This window comes from Salmo salar, chromosome 14 (genome assembly GCF_965601325.2).
Source record: "Salmo salar chromosome 14, fSalSal1, whole genome shotgun sequence".
In the NCBI taxonomy this organism is placed as follows: Eukaryota; Metazoa; Chordata; class Actinopteri; order Salmoniformes; family Salmonidae; genus Salmo; species Salmo salar.
In genome coordinates this window covers 4980569-5005613 of record NC_138304.1, presented here as the reverse complement: position 1 = coordinate 5005613, position 25045 = coordinate 4980569, and the positions used below count along the sequence as shown (strand labels likewise).

Below are 25045 nucleotides of genomic sequence, written 5' to 3'. Positions count from 1 at the left end.
CACGATAAACGTTCACAAAAAACATAACAATTATTTTAAGAATTATAGATACAGAACTCCTCTATGCACTCGATATGTTTTTGCAATATTCTAAGTAGATAGCCCGGCATCACAGGGCTAGCTATTTAGACACCCAGCAAGTTTAGCACTCACCAAAGTCAGATTTACTATAAGAAAAATGTTATTACCTTTGCTGTTCTTCGTCAGAATGCACTCCCAGGACTTCTACTTCAATAACAAATGTTGGTTTGGTCCCAAATAATCCATTGTTATATCCAAATAGCGGTGTTTTGTTCGTGCGTTCAAGACACTATCCGAAAGGGTAAATAAGGGTGACGAGCACGACGCGTTTCGTGACAAAAAAATTCTAAATATTCCATTACTGTACTTCGAAGCATGTCAACCGCTGTTTAAAATCAATTTTTATGCCATTTTTTCTCGTAAAAAAGCGATAATATTCCGACCGGGAAATAATTTTTTAATACAAAGAGAGTGAAAGTAAAAGCATGCTATCCCCTCATGCACGAGCCTCAGTCTGATGGCCCTCTGATAGAGCACTTGCCAAACGCGCTAATGTGTTTCAGCCTGGGGATGGAATTACATCGTTCAGCTTTTTCCCGCCTTCTGAGAGCCCATGGGAGCCGTAGGAAGTGTCACGTCATGCCAGAGATCCCCTGTTTTTGTTAGAGATGATCAAGGAGGGCAAGAAATGGTCAGACAGGCCACTTCCTGTAAGGAATCTTCTCAGGTTTTTGCCTGCCATATGAGTTCTGTTATACTCACAGACACCATTCAAACAGTTTTATAAACTTTAGGGTGTTTTCTATCCAAAGCCAATAATTATATGCATATTCTAGTTACTGGGCAGGAGTAGTAACCAGATTAAATCGGGTACATTTTTTATCCGGCCGTGCAAATACTGCCCCCTATCCCCAACAGGTTAACAAACCTCCAAACGAGCTTCAATGCCATACAACACTCCTTCTGTGGCCTCCAACTGCTCTTACATGCTAGTAAAACTAAATGCATGCTCTTCAACCGATCGCTGCCCGCACCCACCCGCCCGACTAGCATCACTACTCTAGACGGTTCTGACTTAGAATATGTGGACAACTACAAATACCTAGGTGTCTGGTTAGACTGTAAACTCTCCTTCCAGACTCACATTAAGCATCTCCAATCCAAAATTAAATCTAGAATCAGCTTCCTATTTTGCAACAAAACCTCCTTCACTCATGCTGCCAAACATACCCTCGTAAAACTGACTATCCTACCGATCCTTGACTTCGGCGATGTCATTTACAAAATAGCCTCCAATACTCTACTCAGCAAATTGGATGTAGTCTATCACAGTGCCATCTGCTTTGTCACCAAAGCCCCATATACTACCCACCACTGCGACCTGTATGCTCTCGTTGGCTGGCCCTCGCTACATACTCGTCGCCAAACCCACTGGCTCCAAGTCATCTATAACTCTTTGCTAGGTAAAGCCCCGCCTTATCTCAGCTCACTGGTCACCATAGTAACACCCACCCATAGCACGCGCTCAGCTGGAATATTTCACTGGTCATCCCCAAAGCCAACACCGCCTTTGGCCACCTTTCCTTCCAGTTCTCTGCTGCCAATGACTGGATCGAATTGCAAAAATCACTGAAGCTGGAGACTTATATCTCCTTCTCTAACTTTAAGCATCAGCTGTCAGAGCAGCTTACCGATTACTGTACCTGTACACAGCCCATCTGTAAATAGCACACCCAACTACCTCACTTCCTTATTGTTATTTATTATTTTTTATTGCTCTTTTACACCACAGTATCTCTACTTGCACATCATCGTCTGCACATCGTTCACTCCAGTGTTAATGCTAAATCGTAATTTTTTCGCCACTATGGCCTATTTATTACCTTACCTTCCTAATCTTACTTCATTTGCACACACTGTACATTGATTTTTCTATTGTTATTGACTGTACGTTTGTTTACCCCATATGTAACTCTGTGTTGTTGTTTTTGTCGCACTGCTTTGCTTTATCTTGGCCAGGTCGCAGTTGTAAATGAGAATGTGTTCTCAACTGGCCTACCTGGTTAAATTAAGGTGAAATTAGATCAGTAAAAAAAATAAAAAGGTGCAGTTGCAAAAACCATCAAGAGCTATGATGAAACTGGCTCTGATGAGGAACGCCACAGGAAAGGAAGACCCACCTGCTGCAGAGGATAAGTTCATGAGAGTTCCCAGCCCCAGTGCCAGTGGCCATCGAAGGTGAGCATTTGCCCTTCTGAAGTCAGCTACGCTGAACAGCAGTCAGGTCAAGACCCTGGTGAAGACGACGAGCACACAGATGAGCTTCCCTGAGACGGTTTCTGACAGTTGGTGCAGAAATTCTTCAGTTATGCAAACCCACAGTTTCACCAGCTGTCCGAGTCGCTGGTCTCAGACGATCCCGCAGGTGAAGAAGCCGGATGTAGAGGTCCTGGGCTGGCATGGTTACATGTGGTCTGCGGTTCTGAGGTTGGTTGAGCGTACTGCAAAAGTTTCTAAAACAACGTTGGTAGAGAAATTAACATTCAATTATCTGGCAACAGCTCTGGCAGACATTCCCGCAGTCAGCATGCCAATTGCACACTCCCTCAAAACTTGAGACGTGTGGCTTTGTTTTATTGTCCCCAGCACAAGGTGCACCTGTGTAATGATCATGCTGTTTAATCAGCTTCTTGATACGCCACCTGTCAGGTGGATGGATTATCCTGGCAAAAGAGAAATGAGATGTAAACAAATTTGTTCACAAAATTTGAGAGATTTGTTTTTGTTGATGAACAGCACATCTTGGAATGGACACAGTGACAGAGTGCCAAAAAGTGACTTTTGCAAATTCTCCTACAGTCACAAGTAGTTAAGATGTTTTAAAGTCACACCCCTTGACTTTTTCCAAATGTTGTTGTGTTACAGGCTGAATTTAAAATGGATTAAATGTAGATTTGTTGTCACTGGCCTACACCCAATGCCCCATAATGTCAAAGTGGAATTATATTTTTTTCGATTTTTACAAATTAAATACAAATGAAAATGTCTTGAGTCAATGAGTATTCAACCCATTTCTTATGACAAGCCTAACTAAGTTCAGGAGTAAAACCTTTCTCAGCAAATCACATAATAAGTTGCATGAACTTACTCTGTGTGCTATAATAGTGTTTAACATGATTTGTGAATGACAACCCCATCTCTGTACCACACACAAACAATTATATGAAAGGTCCCTCAGTTGAGCAGGGAATTTCAAACACAGATTCAATGCCTCACAAAGAAGGTCACTTATTGGTAGATGGGTAAACAACAAAAAAATCTGACAATGAATATCCCTTTTAGCATGGTGAAGTTATTAATTACACTTTGGATGGTGTATCAATACACCCAGTCACTACATTAGGCCAATTGTGAGTTTAAAACCGTTGGAGTTCAATGGCTGTGATGGGAGAAAACTGAGGATGGATCAACAATGTTGTAGTTACTCCACAATACTAACCTAAATTAGAGTGAAAAAAAGGAAGCCAGTACAAAACACGTATCCTGTTTGCAACAAGGCACTAAAGTAATACTGCAAAAAAACCTTTTTGTCCTGAATACAAAGGGTTACATTTGAGGCAAATCCAACACAACACATCACTGAGTACCACTCTTTATATGTTCAAGCATGGTGGTGGCTGCATCATGTTTTACATTTATATAATTTAGCAGACGCTAAGTAAAGTAGTGAGTGCATACATTTTCATATACTGGTCCCCCATGGGAATCGAACCCACAACACTGGCGTTGCAAGCTCCGTGCTCTACCAACTGAGCTACATGAGTATGTTATGACTATGCTTGTCATCGGCAAGGACTAGGGAGTTTGTTAGGATAAAAAGAAACGGAATACAGTGCTATAAGCACAGGCAAAATCCTAGTGGAAAACCTGGTTGAGTCTGCTTTCCAACAGACACTGGGAGACAAATTCCCCTTTCAGGAGGACAATAACCTAAACACAAGGCCAAATCTACACTGACGTTGCTTACATAGACCACATTGAATGTTCCTGAGTGACCTAGTTACAGTTTTGACTTAAATTGGCTTGAAAATCTATGGTAAGACTTGAAAATGACTGTCTAGCAATGATCAACTTGACAGAGCTTGACATTTTTTTAAAGAATAATTAGCAAATATTGTACAATCCATGTTGCAAAGCTGTTAAGAGACTTACCCAGAAAGACTCACTGCTGTAGTCGCTGCCAAAGCTGCTTCTACATAAGTATTCACACCCCTGAGTCAATTCTTATGTCAATTAGATTTCTGTATTTAATTTTCAATAAATTAGCAAACATTTCTAAAGACATGTTTTCACTTTGTCATTATGGGGTATTGTATGTAGTGGGGTTAGAAAAAATAAATATTGAATCTATTTTGAATGTGGAATAAGTCAAGGGGTATGAATACTTTCTGAAGGCACTATATATCCTTTAAGGACATATAGATGTGGGGTAAGGCCTTGCGACAGACTAGTGTCCTCCTGTCCAGGACATGTACATCATGCTGCCTCACGCTGCAGAAACAGGAGATAAGCTCCTGCCCTATGGGCCATTTGGCTTGGACAGGGCTTACTTACTAATATAATATTGTTAATCAAATTATGGCTCAGTTAGTTGGAGCATGGTCCGGTACTTGCAATATCAGGGTTGTGGATTTGATTCCAACATTGGTCATATGTATTCCAGACTCTGACATTGCTCGTTCTGATATTTATTTTAATTTGGGGGGTTTGTGTGTATGGTTTTGTATTGTTAGGTATTACTGCACTGTTGGAGCTAGAAAAACAAGCATTTCTTTGCACCTGCGATAACATCTGCAAAATATGGGTATGCGACCATTAAAATTCTTGGTTGGTGAGCAGATGGGTTCTATAACTGATTCAAGTATTTTTAACCAGATGCTAATTGGTATGTGGAATTTTATGTTCCTTTTGATGGCATAGAAGGCCCTTCTTGCCTTGTCGCTCAGATCGTTCACAGCTTTGTGGAAGTTACCTGTGGCGCTGATGTTTAGGCAGAGGTATGTATAGTATTTTGTGTCTAGGGCAACGGTGTCTAGATGGAATTTGTATTCGTGGTCCTGGCAACTGGACCTTTTTTGGAACACCATTATTTTTGTCATACTGAGATTTACTGTCAGGGCCCAGGTCTGACAGAATCTGTGAAGAAGATCTAGGTGCTGCTGTAGGCCCTCCTTGGTTGAGGACAGAGCACCGGATCATCAGGAAACAGTAGACATTTGATTTCAGATTCTAATAGGGTGAGGCCGGGTGCTGCGAGTCATTAAAACTCGTTTTTCAACCACTCCACAAATTTCTTGAGAAACAAACTATAGTTTTGGCAAGTCGGTTAGGACATCTACTTTGTGCATGACACAAGTACATTTTCCAACAATTGATTACAGACAGATTATTTAACTTATAATTCACTGTATCACAATTCCAGTGGGTCAGAAGTTAAGATACACTAAGTTTACTGTGCCTTTTAAACAGCTTGGAAAATTCCAGAAAATTATGTCATGGCTTTAGAAGCTTCTGATAGGCTAATTGATATAATTTGAGTCAATTGGAGTTGTACCTGTGGATGTATTTCAAGGCCTACCTTCAAACTCAGTGCCTCTTTGCTTGACATCATGGGAAAATCTAAAGAAATCAGCCAAGACCTCAGGAAAATAAATTGTAGACCTCCACAAGTCTGGTTCATCCTTGGGAGCAATTTCCAAATGCATGAAGGTACCACGTTCATCTGTACAAACAATAGTATGCAAGTATAAACACCATGAGACCACGCAGCCATCATACCGCTGAGGAAGGAGACACATTCTGTCTCCTAGAGATGAACGTACTTTGCTGTGAAAAGTGCAAATCAATCCCAGAACAACAGCAAAGGACCTTGTGAAGATGCTGGAGGAAACAGTTACAAAAGTATCTATATTCACAGTAAAACGAGTCTTATATCGACATAACCTGAAAGGACGCTCAGCATAAAGGAGGCACTGATCCAAAACCGCCATTCAAAAACAGGACTACGGTTTGCAACTGCACATGGGGACAAAGATCGTACTTTTTGGAGAAATGTCCTCTGGTCTGATGAAACAAAAATAGAACTGTTTGGCCATAATGACCATGTTTGGATGAAAAAGTGGGAAGGCTGGAAGCCGAAAAACACCATCCCAACCATGAACCAACCATCCAACCGTGAAGCACGGGGGTGGCAGCATCATGTTGTGGGGGTGCTTTGCTGCAGGAGGGACTGGTACACTTCACAAAATAGATGGCATCATAAGGGAGGGAAAATTATATGGATATATTGAAGCAACATCTCAAGACATTAGTCAGGAAGTGAAAGCTTGGTCGCAAATGGGTCTTCCATAATGGAGATGCTTCCAAAGTTGTGGCAAAATGGCTTAAGGACAACAAAGTCAAGGCATTGGAGTGGCCCTCACAAAGCCCTGACCTCAATCCTATAGAAAATGTGTGGGCAGAACTGAAAAAGTGTGTGCGAGCAAGGAGGCCTACAAACCTGACTCAGTTACACCAACTCTATCAGGGGGAATGGGCCAAAATTCACCCAACTTATTGTGGGAAGCGTGTGGAAGGCTACCCGAAACGTTTGACCCAAGTTAATCAATTTAAAGGCAATGCTACCAAATACTAATTGAGTGTATGTAAACTTCTGATCCACTGGGAATGTGATGAAAGAAATAAAAGCTGAAATAAATCATTCTCTACTATTATTCTGACATTTCACATTCTTAAAATAAAGTGGTGATCCTAACTGACCTAAGGCTGGGAATTTTTACTAGGATTAAAGGTCAGGAATTGTGAAAAACTGAGTTTAAATATATTTGGCTAAGGTGTATGTAAACTTCCGACTTCAACTGTATATGTTGAAGAAGGTGGGGCTTAAGCTGCGTCCTTGTCTCACCCCCCAGCCCTGTGGAAAGAAATGTGTGCATTTTTTGTCAATTTTAACTGCACACTTGTTTATGTACATGAATTTTATAATGTCTTATGTTTTTCCCCCAACACCACTTTCCATCAATTTGTATAGCAGACCCTCAAAGCTTTTTTGAAATCACAAAGCTCTCTCTCCGTCTCCCCATCACTCTCTCCCTGTCTCCCCATCACTCTCTCCCTGTCTCCCCACCTCTCTCTCTCCTGTCTCCCCACCTCTCTCTCCCTGTCTCCCCACCTCTCTCTCCCTGTCTCCCCACCTCTCTCTCCCCATCACTCTCTCCCTGTCTCCCCACCTCTCTCTCCCTGTCTCCCCACCTGTCCTATATAATCCTGATTAGAGTGCTTAATAACACCAGGGTGGTTTTACATAGTAAACTGGCCTTCCTTACCCTTTCCCCTCCTCCCTTTTGCTCTTCCCTCTTTTCCTCTCCCTCACTGCTCTCTATATCCGCTCTCTACATTTGCCTCTTTCAAATCTCTCCCTGTGAACATTTAATGTTAAACATTCGTTAAAGGGGTGTCCCCTCTTTGGCTCTTTATCATCCCTATCTATGTCTTAACTCTATCCCATCCATCTGTCCACTCCCAGTTCCTCCTCTCCACTGTGACAAATTGTAGCGCTCGTTGCATTCTGATGCAAGTCCGAATACTGATGACACTGGTAGACCTGAGCAGTAGATCAAAATGGCAGCTGGAGAATTTAGATGTATCTCTCTGCTGTGTAGGATACAGCCATAGCCAAAAGTGACATTTAGTGGTTAATTTGTGTCAGTTTAGACCCGAATGGTAAATATCCATAGGTTGCTGTGGTGGGTCTTTCAGAGAGAGAGAGTGTGTGTGTGTGTGTGTGTGTGTGTGTGTGTGTGTGTGTGTGTGTGTGTGTGTGTGTGTGTGTGTGTGTGTGTGTGTGTGTGTGTGTGTGTGTGTGCGCGCGTACACATGCATATATCACATGTTATTTATTATGCATGTGTAATGGAGTTAAGAATGTACCGTAAGCTCACTCAACAGCTAGCTTGAAATGTTGCCGATGGAGTCATCAAAGAGGTACATTTTGTATGGCTCAATTGGTTTGCACATTGTTTTGTGAAGCAGAGGATCACTGGTTCAAGCCCAGTATGGGTCAGTCGGACAGTGGAGGAAGCTAAGCTGTTAGCAGCACACTAACCCTCGTTACACGTGTATGTTTTTTTGAGCGAGTGTGTGCGTGTCTGTGTGGGGGTGTGCATAGCAAGATTACCTACTTATGCACTCTAGTGTGTCTGTGTGTCTTTGTGTGTGTGTATGCAAATTAAGCGGCAGCAGTCCAGAGGGGAGATACTTGGTGCTAAATTTCCAGCTCCCCCGCAGTAGCCTGAGGTTAATTCACCCCGCTCCGCTGTGCAAAAGCATCATGAATCAGAGCTGGCATTACAACAGCTGGTATTACAGCAGCTGGTACCACCACCACCACCACCACCACCATTTTGCTAGGAACAGGGTGAAGTTTAGAATTTCCCCACTAATGGTTAAGGTTAGGGGAAGCTGATCCTAGATCTGTACCTAGGGGAAACGTCACACTTGAGCGCTGTGTCAAACTGGAGGGCTGGCACTACAGCGGCTGGTACCGCCACTTCTGCTGTTGCTAATGCTACTCCAGCCAGGTTTTGCAAAGACCACGGACCACGCCGTGCTAACAAGGCAGCGGTCCAAACCCCCGGAAATGTGTCAGACGGGGGATACCATGCAAAGCTTGGAAAAGCTGTGAATTCAATACAGCATTTTTCATATGGTAAATACGAGGGTGAGCTACAGCTAGGAGGGCTGAAACCAGAAAACGGTTCAAAGCTAGGGAAAACACAAATTCAATACAAAATGTGTCTAATGGGAACAAATGGCATGCAAAGCAAGGAAGGCTGAAGTCTTAACCCCAAAATATATGGTTAATAGCACTCAAAGCTATGGAGAGCACACAAAATGTGTGATACAGTGACAGTATGCAAATATTTCAAGGATTGTATAGCCAAACCTAAATGCCATGCAAAGCTAGGAAAAGCTACAACATAGAAGTCATAATGGTAAGTACCAGGCAAAGCTAAGATGGCTTGAAAAGCACTGTACAACTAAATGACATGCATATTAAGTTATAGTGTGCAAATTACTACACTACAAGGACTAGTGGGTCAACATTTCTTACTGTACCTGGTTATACCCACAGGGTCCCGATCCCAACCTGTCAATATCCGACACATGTTCCAGCATAAGTTCAAAGTTTGTATAACATTACATTTGCAGAATGAGAACAAGCTCTTTCTGAAATACATGACATTTACAAGCCTCCAGCTCCATTGATGGAAACAAGATGATATGCTATGCCACGCAAAGCTAGCAAAGCCTGAATGAGAAAAAGCTATGGGACACTGTTGTCTTCATAAAATATCATTAAACCCCTTACTCACATAGCACTGCATCACTGCATCACTGTACTCCCATAGCACTGCATCACTGTACAAGCAGTGCTGCCATTTCAGGACCATGGACAAAATGTTTGTTTGTAGGCATGAATAACCCTCAACTGGCCATCCCCTGTCCATGGTCCTAAAATTACAGCATGATTTACCTACCATGGCCATAATGGAATGTTTGCAATCAGTTCTTCCAAAATGTTCAGCTAGGTAAAATCATTATGCACATCTTTAAAATTAATATATAGAACTATACATTAATAAACGAAAGGAATAATGGCTAATATTATTGCTTTCTGAGACAAATCGATTTTTAGCCTCATCCCCTGACACTAAATCAAACTGAAAGATTGCTTATCTTTGCAACTGGTTTGAGATCAGTCTTGGGAGTAAATATATGATGTAATTTGGTACAGCCTATTACTTCTGGAAGGATGTGTGACATTTTACATTACGTTAATATTCGTTTCAATACACAACTTGTGTGATGCATGTGGGGGTTGGCATATATACCAATTTGGTAACTGTTCTTCCAGTAAAGTGTGTGTGTGTGTGTGACACTCAGCCTCATGTATTTGTTCTCTCTACAGACAGAGGGCTCCCGGCTGCAGAGGGAGATGAAGGCATATCTGGCGGCTGTAAAAGGTGAGGCACACACACACACACACACGTACACACACATACCTGGCAAGCTGTACAAGGCAAGCCTCAGCAGAGCAAATGCTTATGCAAGACACACATTCACTCATAGGTGAAAATACACATATACAGGGCATTGGGAAAGAATTCAGACCCGTTGACTTTTTCCACATTTTGTTACGTTACAGCCTTATTCTAAAATGGATTAAATCTAATGTTTTTCTTCATCAATCTACACACAACACCCCATAATGACAAAGCGAAAACAGGTTTTTAGAATTTTTTGCAAATTTATAACAAAATTTAAAAGAGAAATACCTTATTTACATAAGTATTCAGACCCTTTGCTATGATACTCGAAATTGACCTCAGGTGCATCTTGTTTCCATCGATCATCCTTGAGATGACTTGATTGGAGTCCACCTGCTGTAAATTCAATTGATTGGACATGATTTGGAAAGGAACATACCTGTCTATACAAGGTCCCACAGTTGACAGTGCATGTCAGAGCAAAAACCAAACCATGAGGTCGAAGGAATTGTCTGTAGAGCTCCGAGACAGGATTGTGTCGAGACACAGATCTGGGGAAGGGTACCAAACATTTCGGCAGCTTTTAAGGTCCCCAAGAACACAGTGGCCTCCATCTTTCTTAAATGGAAGAAGTTTGGAACCACCAAGACTCTTCCTAGAGCTGGCTGCCCGGCCAAATTGAGCAATTGGGGGAGAAGGGCCTTGGTCAGGGAGGTGACCAAGAACCCGATGGTCACTCTGACAGAGCTCCAGAGTTCCTCTGTGGAGATGGAAGAACCTTCCAGAAGGACAACCATCTCTGCAGCACCACCAATCAGGCCTTTATGGTAGAGTGGCCAGATGGAAGCCACTCCTCAGTAAAAGGCACATGAAAGCACACTTGGAGTTTGCCAAAAGGCACCTAAAGACTCTCAGACCATGAGAAACAACATTCTCTGGTTTGATGAAACCAAGATTGAACTCTTTGGCCTGAATGCCAAGCCTCACATCTGGAGGACACCTGGCACCATCCCTACGGTGAAGAATGGTGGTGGCAGCATCATGCTGTGGGGATGTTTTTTAGCGGCAGGGACTGGGAAACTAGTCAGGATCGAGGGAAAGATGAATGGAGCAAAGTACAGAGAGATCCTTGACGAAAACCTGATCAAGAGCTCTCAGGACCTCAGACTGGGGCGAAGGTTCACCTTCCAACAGGACAATGACCCTAAGTACACCGCCAATACAATGCAGGAGTGGCTTCGGGACAAGTCTCTGATTGTCCTTGAGTGGCCAAGCCAGAGCCCGGACTTGAGCCCTATCTCTGGAGAGACATGAAAATAGCTGTGCAGCAACGCTCCCAATCCAACCTGGCAGAGCTTGAGACGATTTGCAGAGAAGAATGGGAGTAACTCCCCAAATACAGGTGTGCCAAGCTTGTAGCGTCATACCGAAGAAGACATTTACTTATCTAAATGTGATATCAGTTTTTTATTTTTAATACATTTGCTAAAATGTCTAAACCTCTTTTTGCTTTGTCATTACGGGGTATTGTGTGTAGATTGATGAGGGGGAAAAAACGATTTCATCCATAAGGCTGTAACGTAACAACATTTTGAAAAAGTCAAGGCGTCTGAATACTTTCCCGAATGCACCGTACATGTGCACACGCACACACTCAAACACATACGCACCCGCTAGAGCATGTCAGTCGTCTAATCCTTTGAACATATGTGCCCTCCCACAAGACTTAGTATGTGAGCCTATATCTAAACACCTACAGTGGAAAGTCAACACGAATAGCAACTGCTTTGATTTGGAAGATCGTTTTATTTTCACTTCTGAAAGATCTGTGATTTATATCCACTTCTTGGAATGTTACATGTGTGCTGGATCAACAGAAAAACACAAAGTATTAAGACAGAAAGCCCTCACATGCCATATTGTGTATGATACTCATATGTACTTTCATGAACAGTAACCTATTTACCTACAGTGGGGTCCAAAATGATTGACACCTTTGATAAAGATGAGCAAAAATGACTGTATACATAATTCAAAAACTGAGCTATATTGTCTGCTCCAAAAAAGGGGGAAATTATATTATTTTATACTAATACAATTGCTCAGAGAAAGAGATTTGTAATACTTTTTTTCTCTAAAAGGTAGGGGTCAAAATGATTGACACCCCTGTAGGGCCGTAACTACATGAGGACACCGACGTCCAGACCTTGGTATTCTTTTTCTAATTATTAAAAAATATCTACATTTTGTACACAAAGATAATAAATTACGGGTCAACATCTTAATATTGCTCCCAGCATTGATCAAAGTTCAGAACGCTTATATTCTTGATCTGACAGATTTCTAACACGCCTGCGTCTTTGCGAATGAGTGGACTCATGAAAAGTGGTTTGTTAGTTATTGTTCGCCTGCATCCCCCAAAATTTGCCTCCCGGGTTTTCCTTTTTAGCAGCACACTCACCACTCTCTAAAACAGCTAACGCCGCCCTCTCGCATCACATGCCTAGGGCCTGAGGTACCCCAGGTCGGAGTTCTATTCTGGCTATTATTATTTAGCAAGCTAGAAGAATGAAGTAAGAAGCTAACGTTAAACGGAGCCTGCCTCAGCAGTTGAAAAAATGCAGCTACTAAGTTCTCATAATAATTTTGCTATACAGAGAGTAGCCTACTGAGACAGACAGGGATGTGGCCAATGACTGGGTGTGGTACTCATAGGTGAGGCTGAGGCAGGCTGCAATGCATGCAGGGGAAAGCAGAGCAGACAAAGAGAGAGAGGAAGCAAGCAGAGAAAGAGGTTAGTACAGTGGTCCCCAAACTTGGGGTCTGGGCCCCATGTAGGGTCCCCTAAAAAAATCTTTACTAAGCTTATTAAACAAGTTAGCAACTTTAAAAAAAATACAACATTTCGATAGGAACATCTCCACATGACCGGTCTTCCCTATAGCCCTACATTAAAATGCTAACAATACAGTTCTAACATTTTTTTTGTTTATAGTTTTCTTTTATATCGGTGGTTGTTCGTCTCAAGATTATTATTGTAAACTAAAACAACAAAAAAAACAATTTAGTAAACTGATATAAAATAATGTATATATACTGAAACTATAATATTTGACTCCAAAATGAAATATGTTCAGTCTTAGTTTTCTGGGGGGGCGAAATTCAAATGTATTTTCTAATGGGGTTTTCAAGCTTTTTTGTTGTTGTTGTGTAAATATCACATTTATTTGTATATATCCACTGTACACATGAATCACAGCAAATTGGTTCCAGTTTAAGTCACGTCATTGGTCATCCTTCTCGAGAGTCTCATAAAACACCCTAACCTCTGTATCGCAATATCTACTAAGCTAACATATGGAATTGTTTTAAGATGGTCATAAAATTGATCATTTAGCCATTTGATTTGGAATATTAGGACCACTGTAGGTATAAAAAAATATACACTACCGTTCAAAAGTTTAAGGTCACTTAGAAATGTGTTTTTGTTTTTGAAAGAAAAGCACATTTTTTGTCCATTAAAATAACATCAAATTGATCAGAAATACAGTGTAGACATTGTTAATGTTGTAAATGACTATTGTAGCTGGAAACGGCTGATTCTTTAATGGAATATCTACATAGGCGTACAGAGGCCCATTATCAGCAACCATCACTCCTGTGTTCCAATGGCACATTGTGTTAGCTAATCCAAGTTTATAATTTTAAAAGGCTAATTGATCATTAAAAAAACCTTTTGCAATTATGCTAGCACAGCGGAAAACTGTTGTTCTGATTAAAGAAGCAATAAAACTGGCCTTCTTTAGACTAGTTGAGTATCTGAAGCATCAGCATTTGTGGGTTTGAATACAGGCTCAAAATGGCCAGAAACAAAGGACTTTCTTCTGAAACTCGTCAGGCTATTATTGTTCTGAGAAATGAAGGCTATTACATGTGAGAAATTGCCAAGAAACTGAAGATCTCGTACAACGCTGTGTACTACTCCCTTCACAGAACAGTGCAAACTTGCTTTAACCAGAATAGAAAGAGGAGTGGGAGGCCCCGGTGCACAACTGAGCAAGAGGACAAGTACATTAAAGTGTCTAGTTTGAGAAACAGACGCATCACAAGTTGTCAACTGGCAGCTTCATTAAATAGTTTGCGGGTGCAAAACACCAGTCTCATCATCAACAGTGAAGAGGCGACTCCGGGATACTGGCCTTCTAGGCAGAGTTGCAAAGAAAAAACTATATCACAGACTGGCCAATAAAATAAAAAATTAAGATGAGCAAAAGAACACAGACAGAGGAACTCTGCCTAGAAGGCCAGCATCCCCGAGTCGCCTCTTCACTGTTGACGTTGAGACTGGTGTTTTGCTATGTAGATATTCCATCAAAAATCTGCCGTTTCCAACTACAATAGTAATTTACAACATTAACAATGTGTACACTGTATTTCTGATCAATTTGATGTTATTTTATTTTATTGTACACAATCCAGGAAATAGCTGCAGAATGAAGTTGGTGAAGAGCAAATGAAGAAACTTACAGTCGACTGCAGTCAAAACTTCATGACCTTTGATCACAGGATTTTTGTAAAGTTCATGCAGTTGACGTGTAGGCGCAAGTTAGACCATTTTTTTATCCCCAGACTGCAACACACTTTGAAAGGCGGTGACGACTTGACAAAATTGATCCGCTCGAACACGCCCATTGAGATGAGCATAATGCAAAACTTTGCTCTCACAGTCACACGGAGTGTCTGTATGTGCACGCTGCCACAACGTGGTAGCTACGGGACCAAAACAGTGGAGAACACTCCTGGTTGTTTACCCACTACAACTGTTTACTTTGTGCATCTACTGTACGTCATCTCACTGAGTCTACCTTTAAACCTGCATTACTGCCACACACTGGCAGAAAGTGACCACCAAAAGCACTTTAACTATACAACACTTAAATGGCTCCTAGCCTCCCAAGCATGGGCTACTTTCTGTCCCTAACACTAAAACTAAATCATATAAAATGAAATAGAAATGTTTTTATAAAACTGAAACTAAATAAAAACTAGTAAAGTGGATCTGAAAACTAACTGAAACTAAACAAAAATCTGAAAACTACTAGAAATAAAAACGAATATGAAAATACAAGACTATAATAACCTTTGGTTAATATTTTTGTAAAATGTTTTATGAGTTGAAGAACACATGGGGGGGGGGGGATCTTAGACCATTCCTCCATACAGAATCCTTACAGATCCTTGTATATCCTTCGTCTGTGCATTTGGACTGCCCTATTCAATTCAAACCATAGGTTTGCAATGGGTTTCAAGTCCGTGGACTGAGATGGCCATTGCAAAATGTAGATTTTTGTGGCCAATTAAGCATTTCTTTGTGGATTTTGATGTGTGCTTGGGGTTATTGTCTTACTGGAAGATCCACTTGCGGCCAAGTGTCAGCCTCCTGACAGAGGCAACCAGGTTTTTGGCAAAAATATCCTGGTACTGGGTAAAGTCGTTGACCTTAACAAGGGCCCCAGTACCAGGGGAAGCAAAATAGCCCCATAACATCAAGGTCTACCACCATATTTTACAGTAGGTATGTTATATTTTTCTGCTCTTGCATTCTCATTTCGACGCCAAACCCACCACTGGTGTGCATGGCCAAAGAGCTCAGTTTTCATGTCATCTGACCAAAGCACCGATTCCAATCCAAGTGTCAGTGCTGTTTAGCAAACTCCAGGCGTTAACATTTATTGGAGGACATGAAAATAGAGCTCTTTGGCCAAGCATACCAGTGGTGGGTTTGGCATCGAAATGAGAATGCACAAGTGGTTGTCATACCTCAATGCATTAACTGAATGTCTGCTAAATGACTAAAATGTAAAATATACAAATTAACATATTTTTTTCATTATGACTGGTCAGCTCCTGCAAGGGGAATCAAGCTGATATTTTCACGCAACTATTCTATTTTTACAGACTAAAATGATGTATACTATGATGCTGATCTAATATCAGTGTTTCCTTTTCGATCATAATGAATACGATTATATGGACAGATCGTAGATCAGCACTCATACTCTGAGATGATTTGTGGATACAGCCCCAGGTCAACATGGCAGTGTTCTGTCTTCCTTTTTTTTGTTGTTGCTGACCATGCACTTTGATCTCCATCATCTGCTCAAAGCGATTTGATCATCATTTTTTCTTTGTTTGGTAGGGCAGTACAGCGCTATTGGTTTGTTTAAAACCTAGTCCTGGACTCAAGAGTGTTGGAAATGGATCATCTTCATTGGAAGATCTCTTAAATCCAGAACTAGGCTTGATCTGTGTCTGGGAACTTGTTCCACTGGGTTGAATTAAGCCCTTATCATGTTGATGGTGTCTTCTAGCAATGCAACAGGCTTCCATGAACCTGACAGAGTCCCTACATGAAGTCTACGAGCCGGACTGGCACGGGAAGGACGATGTCTTGAGCATCGGGAAGGTGAGCGCCACATGCCTACTTTTTTTCTTCTTTCATTCTCATATCCCTCTGTTCTTTCAGTCTTTCGTTCATTGGTAATGGTAGATTTTCAATGCGACCATATGTGATTGGCTAGGAGCGCTCACTCCAGATACTGTAAGGCACACGTGATTGATTGAGTTTCTGTTCTGGTTCACTCAGAAGTCATGATTCTCTCTGGGTTTTCATACCTGTATGTCAGTAATTTATAGTGGGAGAGGCATGATCACTTATCAGTATTTATGATTTTGCTTTAGTCTGAAATGAATCATGTTAGCCTAAATTCTTTCTGATTTTTTTTGCATCTCCATTAGCCGAAGCCATTGCAATCGCTATAGTCTTGTGGTCCATAATTATTATATTTTTATTACATTTTTTAAGGAGACAGGAGAGTCACTCTCCTTTCATATTTTGTTATGCTTTATTGACAAAAATATTTGAAAAAGTGGAGATGCATTGAGAGGTAAGTACAAATGGATTGAACCCCAGTCTCAGGCAGAAAATTGCATATGTGCATGGAACCAGGAGTGTTACCACTCCACAGCTCCACACACTGTGGTCCAAAATGATCTAAAATGGTAGATAATACATACTGTATGTGAGCACGTTTCTATCTCGGCCAAGCATACATAGGCAGCATACTTAGAGAATACATAGACAGCATAAAAAAAGGGGAGACTAACTCCATATGAATGTAATCTTATGGATCAAAGGTCAATTGATACTCACCAGACGGCTTGCTTGTTTGTTTGATTCTTTTTTGGATTTTGAATTGTTGTGAAGAAGGCTTTAGGGCGCCCAAGAAAGTCCAGCAAGCACCAGGACCGTCTCCTAAAGTTGATTCAGCTGCGGGATCGGGGCACCACCAGTACAGAGCTTGCTCAGGAATGGCAGCAGGCAAGTGTGAGTGCATCTGCACGCACAGTGAGGCGAAGACTTTTGGAGGATGGCTTGGTGTCAAGAAGGGCAGCAAAGAAGCCACTTCTCTCCAGGAAAAACATCAGGGACATACTGATATTCTGCAAAAGGTACAGGGATTGGACTGCTGAGGGCTGGGGTAAAGTCATTTTCTCTGATGAATCCCCTTTCCGATTGTTTGGTGCATCCGGAAAAAAAGCTTGTCCGGAGAAGACAAGGTGAGCGCTACCATCAGTCCTGTGTCATGCCAACAGTAAAGCATCCTGAGACCATTAATGTGTGGGGTTGCTTCTCAACCAAGGGTGTGTGCTGACTCACAATTTTGCCTAAGAACACAGCCATGAATAAAGAAATGGTACCAACACATCCTCCGAGAGTAACTTCTCCCAACCATCCAGGAACAGTTTGGTGACGAACAATGCCTTTTCCAGCATGATGGAGCACCTTGCCATAAGACAAAAGTGATAACTAAGTGGCTCGGGGAACAAAACATCAATATTTTGGGTCTATGGCCAGGAAACTCCCCAGACCTTAATCCCATTGAGAACTTGTGGTCAATCCTCAAGAGGCGGGTGGACAAACAAAAACCCACAAATTCTGACAAACTCCAAGCATTGATTATGAAAGAATGGGCTGCCATCAGTCAGGGTGTGGCCCAGAAGTTAATTGACAGCATGCCAGGGCGGATTGCAGAGGTCTTGAAAAAGAAGGGTCAACACTGCAAATATTGACTCTGCATCAACTTCATGTAATTGTCAATAAAAGCCTTTGACACTTATGAAATGCTTGTAATTATACTTCAGTATTCCATAGTAAAATCTGACAAAAATATCTAAAGACACTGAAGCAGCAAACTTTGTGGAAATGAATATTTGTCATTCTCAAAACTTTTGGCCACGACTGTACATAAACAGCGTACATAGACCATACTAGACACTGACCCATTTCCTGAACTGAGTCAAGTCAAGAGGACAATAGCACTATGACAATATCCATCAATATTGATCATGGGAGGAATAAATTATCGTTTTGGAATCAAATAAAACCAGCAGTTTTAAAGATCTTTGGCTTTATTGAAAGCAGTAAAGAAATATGATTTGAATGAATTACTGCAATATTTAAAGTGGAACTGACAGTGTTTTAGCGACATGAAATTGTGTTAAAATCTGTTCATATACACCCCCAGGAAGAACGAGCACTTAAATATGGTCATTTTCATAAATTCATAGAATGTTTGGGAATGTGAACATTCTATAGCAATATACAGTGGGAAAACGGCCATGCGTTTGGAAAGTAAATAGACACTGCAAGAAATAATAAAAACATCTGTCTTGTCCAGGACCGGAGTCGACGCAGACCGGTGCACCATAGCTAATCAGAGCTACAGTAGGCCTATATGCAAATTAGCCATTTGCCACACAGGCCTGCCAACATTCACTTTGAACTGGACTGTGTGTTTACAGGCAATAGCATGAATTTAGATCATTAGAACGCATTTGCCAAAAGCCACTTGAATGTATTTCTGCTAATATGTAAATACCACGGGAGTCCTCATACATGTGGGAACTTCAGTCCTATTGATCAAACAACCATGAAAAGGTAGGCTGTCTCTCCCTCAGTTGCCTATGCAAATCAACAACAACAAGATCAACTAAAGCTAGCCAGAGCGAGATAAGCTAAACTCTAACGAGGGAAATTAGATAAACCCTTTCAAACTTTAAGCTTGTTGGCCATCAGAATTGCACTGAAACAATAGGGAATTGTAGTATGCTCGTCCTTCTGCAGCTTGCCTGCCAATGCATGTTTGTCCCAACCTATGTTTTGACAACTGAATTTGTTTAAAAAAAATATATATTTCACTTTTATTTAACCAGGTAGGCTAGTTGAGAACAATTTCTCATTTGCAACTGCGACCTGGCCAAGCTAAAGCATAGCAATTCGACACATACAACAACACAGAGTTACACAGGGAATAAACAAAACATAGTCAATTATACAGTAGAAAAAAATAAAACAAAAAGTCTATATACAGTGAGTGCAAATGAGGTAAGTTAAGGCAATAAATAGGCCATGGTGGCGAAGTAATTACAATATAGCAATTAAACACTGGAATGGTAGATGTGCAGAATATAAATGTGCAAGTAGAGATACTGGGGTGCAAAGGAGCAAGATAAATAAATAAATAGTATGGGGATGAGGTAGATAGATGGGCTGTTTACAGATGGGCTATGTACAGGTGCAGTGATCTGTGAGCTGCTCTGACAGTTGGTAGTTAAAGCAAGTGAGGGAGGTAAGATTCTCCAGCTTCAGTGATTTTTGCAGTTTGTTCCAGTCATTGGCAGCAGAGAACTGGAAGGAAAGGCGACCAAAGGTGGAATTGGCTTTGGGGGTGACCAGTGAGATATACCTGCTGGAGCGTGTGCTACGAGTGGGTGCTGCTATGGTGACCAGTGAGCAGAGATAAGGCGGGGCTTTATCTAGCAGAGACTTGTAGATAACCTGTAGCCAGTGGGTTTGGCAACGAGTATGAAGCGAGGGCCAACCAATGAGAGCTTACTGGTCGCAGTGGTGGGTAGTGTATGAGGTTTTGGTGACAAAACGGATGGCACTGTGATAGACTGCATCCAATTTGTTGAGTAGAGTGTTGGAGGCTTTTTTATAGATGACATCGCCGAAGTCGAGGATCGGTAGGATGGTCAGATTTACGAGGGTATGTTTGGCAGCATGAGTGAAGGATGCTTTGTTGCGATATAGGAAGCCGAATCTAGATTTAATTTTGAATTGGAGATGCTTAATGTGAGTCTGGAAGGAGAGTTTAAAGTCTAACCAGACACCTAGGTATTTGTAGTTGTCCACATATTCTAAGTCAGAACCGTCTAGAGTAGTGATGCTAGTCGGGCGGGTGGGTGCGGGCAGCGATCGGTTGAAGAGCATGCATTTAGTTTTACTAGCATGTAAGAGCAGTTGGAGGCCACAGAAGGAGTGTTGTATGGCATTGAAGCTCGTTTGGAGGTTTGTTAACCTGTTGGGGATAGGGGGCAGTATTTGCACGGCCGGATAAAAAATGTACCCGATTTAATCTGGTTACTACTCCTGCCCAGTAACTAGAATATGCATATAATTATTGGCTTTGGATAGAAAACACCCTAAAGTTTCTAAAACTGTTTGAATGGTGTCTGTGAGTATAACAGAACTCATATGGCAGGCAAAAACCTGAGAAGATTCCTTACAGGAAGTGGCCTGTTTACAGTCTAACCAGACACCTAGGTATTTGTAGTTGTCCACATATTCTAAGTCAGAGCTGTCCAGAGTAATGATGCTGGACGTGCGGGCAGTGATCGATTGAATAACATGCATTTAGTTTTACTTGCATTTAAGAGCAGTTGGAGGCCACGGAAGGAGAGTTGTATGGCATTGAAGCTCGTCTGGAGGTTAGTTAACCTCTCTCGGGTATCAGCCAGTCAACAGCCAGTGGAATCGAGTGGCGCGAAATACAAAAACCTTAAAAATGCTATAACTTCAATTTCTCAAACATATGACTATTTTACACCATTTTAAAGACCAGACTCTCGTTAATCTAACCACATTGTTCGATTTCAAAAAGGCTTTACAGCGAAAGCAAAACATTAGATTATGTTAGGAGAGTACCCAGCCAGAAATAATCACACAGCCATTTTTCAAGCTAGCATATATGTCAGAAAAACCAAAACCACAGCTAAATGCAGCACTAACCTTTGATGATCTTCATCAGATGACACACCTAGGACATTATGTTATACAATACATGCATGTTTTGTTCAATCAAGTTCATATTTATATCAAAAACCAGCTTTTTACATTAGCATGTGACGTTCAGAACTAGCATACACACCGAAAACTTCCGGTGAATTTACTATATTACTCTTGATAAACGTTTACAAAATACATAACAATTATTTAAATAATTATAGATACAGAACTCCTTTATGCAATCGCGGTGTCAGATGTTAAAATAGCTTTTCGGCAAAAGCACATTTTGCAATATTCTGAGTAGATAGCTCGGCCATCAAGGCTAGCTAAACAGACACTCGCCAACATCGAGGCTCAGTAAACTCAGAATTACTAGTAGAAAAATTGGATTACCTTTGCTGTTCTTCGTCAGAATGCACTCCCAGGACTTCTACTTCAACCACAAATGTTGTTTTGGTTCAAAATAATCCATAGTTATGTTCAAATATCCTCCATTTTGTTCATGCGTTCAGGTCCCTATCCAAAGGATGACGCGCGGACGCATGTCGTGACAAAAAAATTCAAAATATTCCATTACCGTACTTAGAAGCATGTCAAACGCTGTTTAAAATCAATTTTTATGCTATTTTTCTCGTAAAATAGCGATAATATTCCAACCGGGCGACGTTGTTTTCGTTCAAAGGCTGAAAGAAAAACATGGCCACTTCTCGGGGCCGCGCATCTCCTGTCTCTGAGCCACCAGCCTGACCACTCACAAACAGCGCTCCTGTACCTAGCCCAGAGACAGCAGAGATCTCATTCCACTTTCTGGCGCCTTCAGTGAGCCTAGAAATTGTCACGTTACAGCAGAGATCCTGTATTTTCGACAGAGATGCCACAGAAGCACAAGAAATGGTCAGAGAGGGCACTTCCTGTATGGAGTCTTCTCAGGATTTGGCCTGCCATATGAGTTCTGTTATACTCACAGACACCATTCAAACAGTTTTATAAACTTTAGAGTGTTTTCTATCCAAATCTACCAATTATATGCATATTCTCGTTTCTGGAAAATAGTAGTAACCAGTTTAAATCGGGTACGTTTTTTATCCGGCCGTGAAAATACTGCCCCCTACCCTAGAGAAGTTAACAAAGTGTCCAAAGAGGGGCCAGAAGTATGCAGAATGGTGTCGTCTGCGTAGAGGTGGATCAGAGAATCACCAGCAGCAAGAGTGACATCATTGATGTAAACAGAGAAGAGAGTCGGCCCGAGAATTGAACCCGTGGCACCCCCATAGAGACTGCCAGAGGTCCGGACAACAGGTCCTCTGATTTGACACACTGAACTCTATCAGAGAAGTAGTTGGTAAACCTGTCGAGGCAATCATTTGAGAAACCAAGGCTGTCGAGTCTGCCAATAAGAATATGGTGATTGACAGATTCGAAAGCCTTGGCCAGGTCGATGAATACGGCCGCACAGTAATGTCTCTTATCGATGGCGGTTATGATGTCATTTAGGACCTTGAGCGTGGCTGAGGTGCACTCATGACCAGCTCTGAAACCAGATTGCATAGAGGAGAAGGTACGGTGGGATTCAAAATGGTCGGTAATCTGTTAACTTGGCTTTCGAAGACCTTAGAAAGACAGGGTAGGATAGATATAGGTCTGTAGCAGTTTGGGTCTAGAGTGTCACCCCCTTGGAAGAGGGGGATGACCGCGGCAGCTTTCTAATCTTTGGGAATCTCAGACGATACAAAAGAGAGATTGAACAGGCTAGTAATAGGGGTGGCAACAATTTCGGCAGATAATTTTAGAAAGAGAGGGTCCAGATTGTCTAGCCCGGCTGATTTGTAGGGGTCCAGATTTTGCAGATCTTTCAGAACATCAGCTATCTGGATTTGGGTGAAGGAGAAATGGTGGGGGCTTTGGCGGGTTGCTGTGGAGGGTGCCGGGCAGTTGACCGGGGTAGGGTAGCCAGGTGGAAAGCATGGCCAGCCGTAGAGAAATGCTTATTGAAATTCTCAATTATAGTGGATTTATCGGTGGTAACAGTGTTTCCTAGCCTCAGAGCAGTGGGCAGCTGGGAGGAGGTGCTCTTATTCTCCATGGACTTTACAGTGTCCCAGAACTTTTTTGAGTTTGTACTACAGGACGCAAATTTCTGTTAGGAAAGCTAAGGCTAGCTTTTTCAAACTGCCTGTGAATATTTGTTCCTAACTTCCCTGAAAAGTTGCATATCACGGGGGCTATTCGATGCTAATGCAGAATGCCACGGGATGTTTTTGTGCTGGTCAAGGGCAGACAGGTCTGGAGTGAAGCAAGGACTATATCTTTTCCTAGTTCTAAAGTTTTGGAATGGGGCATGCTTATTTAAGATAGTGAGGAAGGCACTTTTAAAGAATAACCAGGCATCATCTACTGACAGGATGAGGTCAATGTCATTCCAGGATACCCCGGCCAGGTCGATTAGAAAGGCCTGCTGGCAGAAGTGTTTTAGGGAGCGTTTGACAGTGATGAGGGGTGGTCGTTTGGTCGCAGACCCATTACGGATGCAGGCAATGAGGCAGTGATCGCTGAGATCTTGATTGAAAACAACAGAGGTGTATTTGGAGGGCGAGTTAGTTAGGATGATATCTATGAGGGTGCCCGTGTTTACGGATTTGGGGTTGTACCTGATAGGTTCATTGATAATTTGTGTGAGATTGTAGGATGGCTGGAGTGTTAAGCATGTCCCAGTTTAGGTCACCTAGCAGCACGAGCTCAGAAGATAGATGGGGGGCAATCAATTCACATATGGTGTCGAGGGCACAGCTGGGGGCAGAGGGTGGTCTATAGCAAGCGGCAACAGTGAGAGACTTGTTTCTGGAATGGTGAATTTTTAGAAGTAGAAGCTCGAATTGTTTGGGTACAGACTTGGATAGTAATACAGAACTCTGCAGGCTATCTTTGCAGTAGATTGCAACACAGACCCATTTGGCAGTTCTATTTTGGCGGAAAATGTTATAGTTAGGGATGGAGATTTCAGGGTTTTTGGTGGTTTTCCAAAGCCAGGATTCAGACACGGCTAAGACATCCGGGTTGGCAGAGTGTGCTAAAGCAGTGAGTAAAACAACCAAGGCTTTTACGGTTACAGAAATCAACAAATGAGAGCACATGGGGAGTGGGAGTGGAGCTAGGCACTGCAGGACCTGGATTAACCTCTACATCATCAGAGGAACAGAGGAGAAGTAGGATAAGGGTATGGCTAAAGGCTATACGAACTGGCCGTCTAGCACGTTCGGAACAGAGAGTAAAAGGAGCAGGTTTCTTGGCACGATAGCATAGATTCAAGGCATAGTGTACAGACAAAGGTAAGGTAGGATGTGAGTACATTGGAGATAAACCTAGGCATTGAGTAATGATGAGAGAGATATAGTCTCTAGAGACGTTTAAACCAGGTGATGTCATCGCATATGTAGGAGGTGGAACAACATGGTTGGTTAAGGCATATGGATTCAGACAGTTAGCAGGCCGCTGCTAAGAAGCTAACAGTTAGTAGGCCGGGGCTAGCAAGCTAGCAGTTAGCAGACCGGGTTAGCAAGCAAGCAGTTAGCAGACCGGGTTAGCAAGCAAGCAGTTAGCAGACCGGGTTAGCAAGCAAGCAGTTAGCAGACCGGGTTAGCAAGCAAGCAGTTAGCAGACCGGGTTAGCAAGCAAGCAGTTAGCAGACCGGGTTAGCAAGCAAGCAGTTAGCAGACCGGGTTAGCAAGCAAGCAGTTAGCAGACCGGGTTAGCAAGCAAGCAGTTAGCAGACCGGGTTAGCAAGCAA

At 42.0% G+C, this 25045-nt stretch overlaps 1 protein-coding gene across 6 annotated transcripts in view; it reads left to right on the top strand.

Moving 5' to 3' along the window:
- The window catches only part of amph (amphiphysin), a 134062-nt gene that overhangs the window by 35539 nt on the left and 73478 nt on the right, over positions 1 to 25045 (top strand). For all 6 annotated transcript variants that reach the window (XM_082960692.1, XM_014139127.3, XM_045693800.2 and 3 more), the window contains exons 3-4: positions 10052 to 10106; positions 16502 to 16596. In XM_082960692.1, coding sequence (XP_082816818.1) covers positions 10052 to 10106; positions 16502 to 16596 — 150 coding nt within the window. The remainder of the gene's footprint in view (positions 1 to 10051; positions 10107 to 16501; positions 16597 to 25045) is intronic.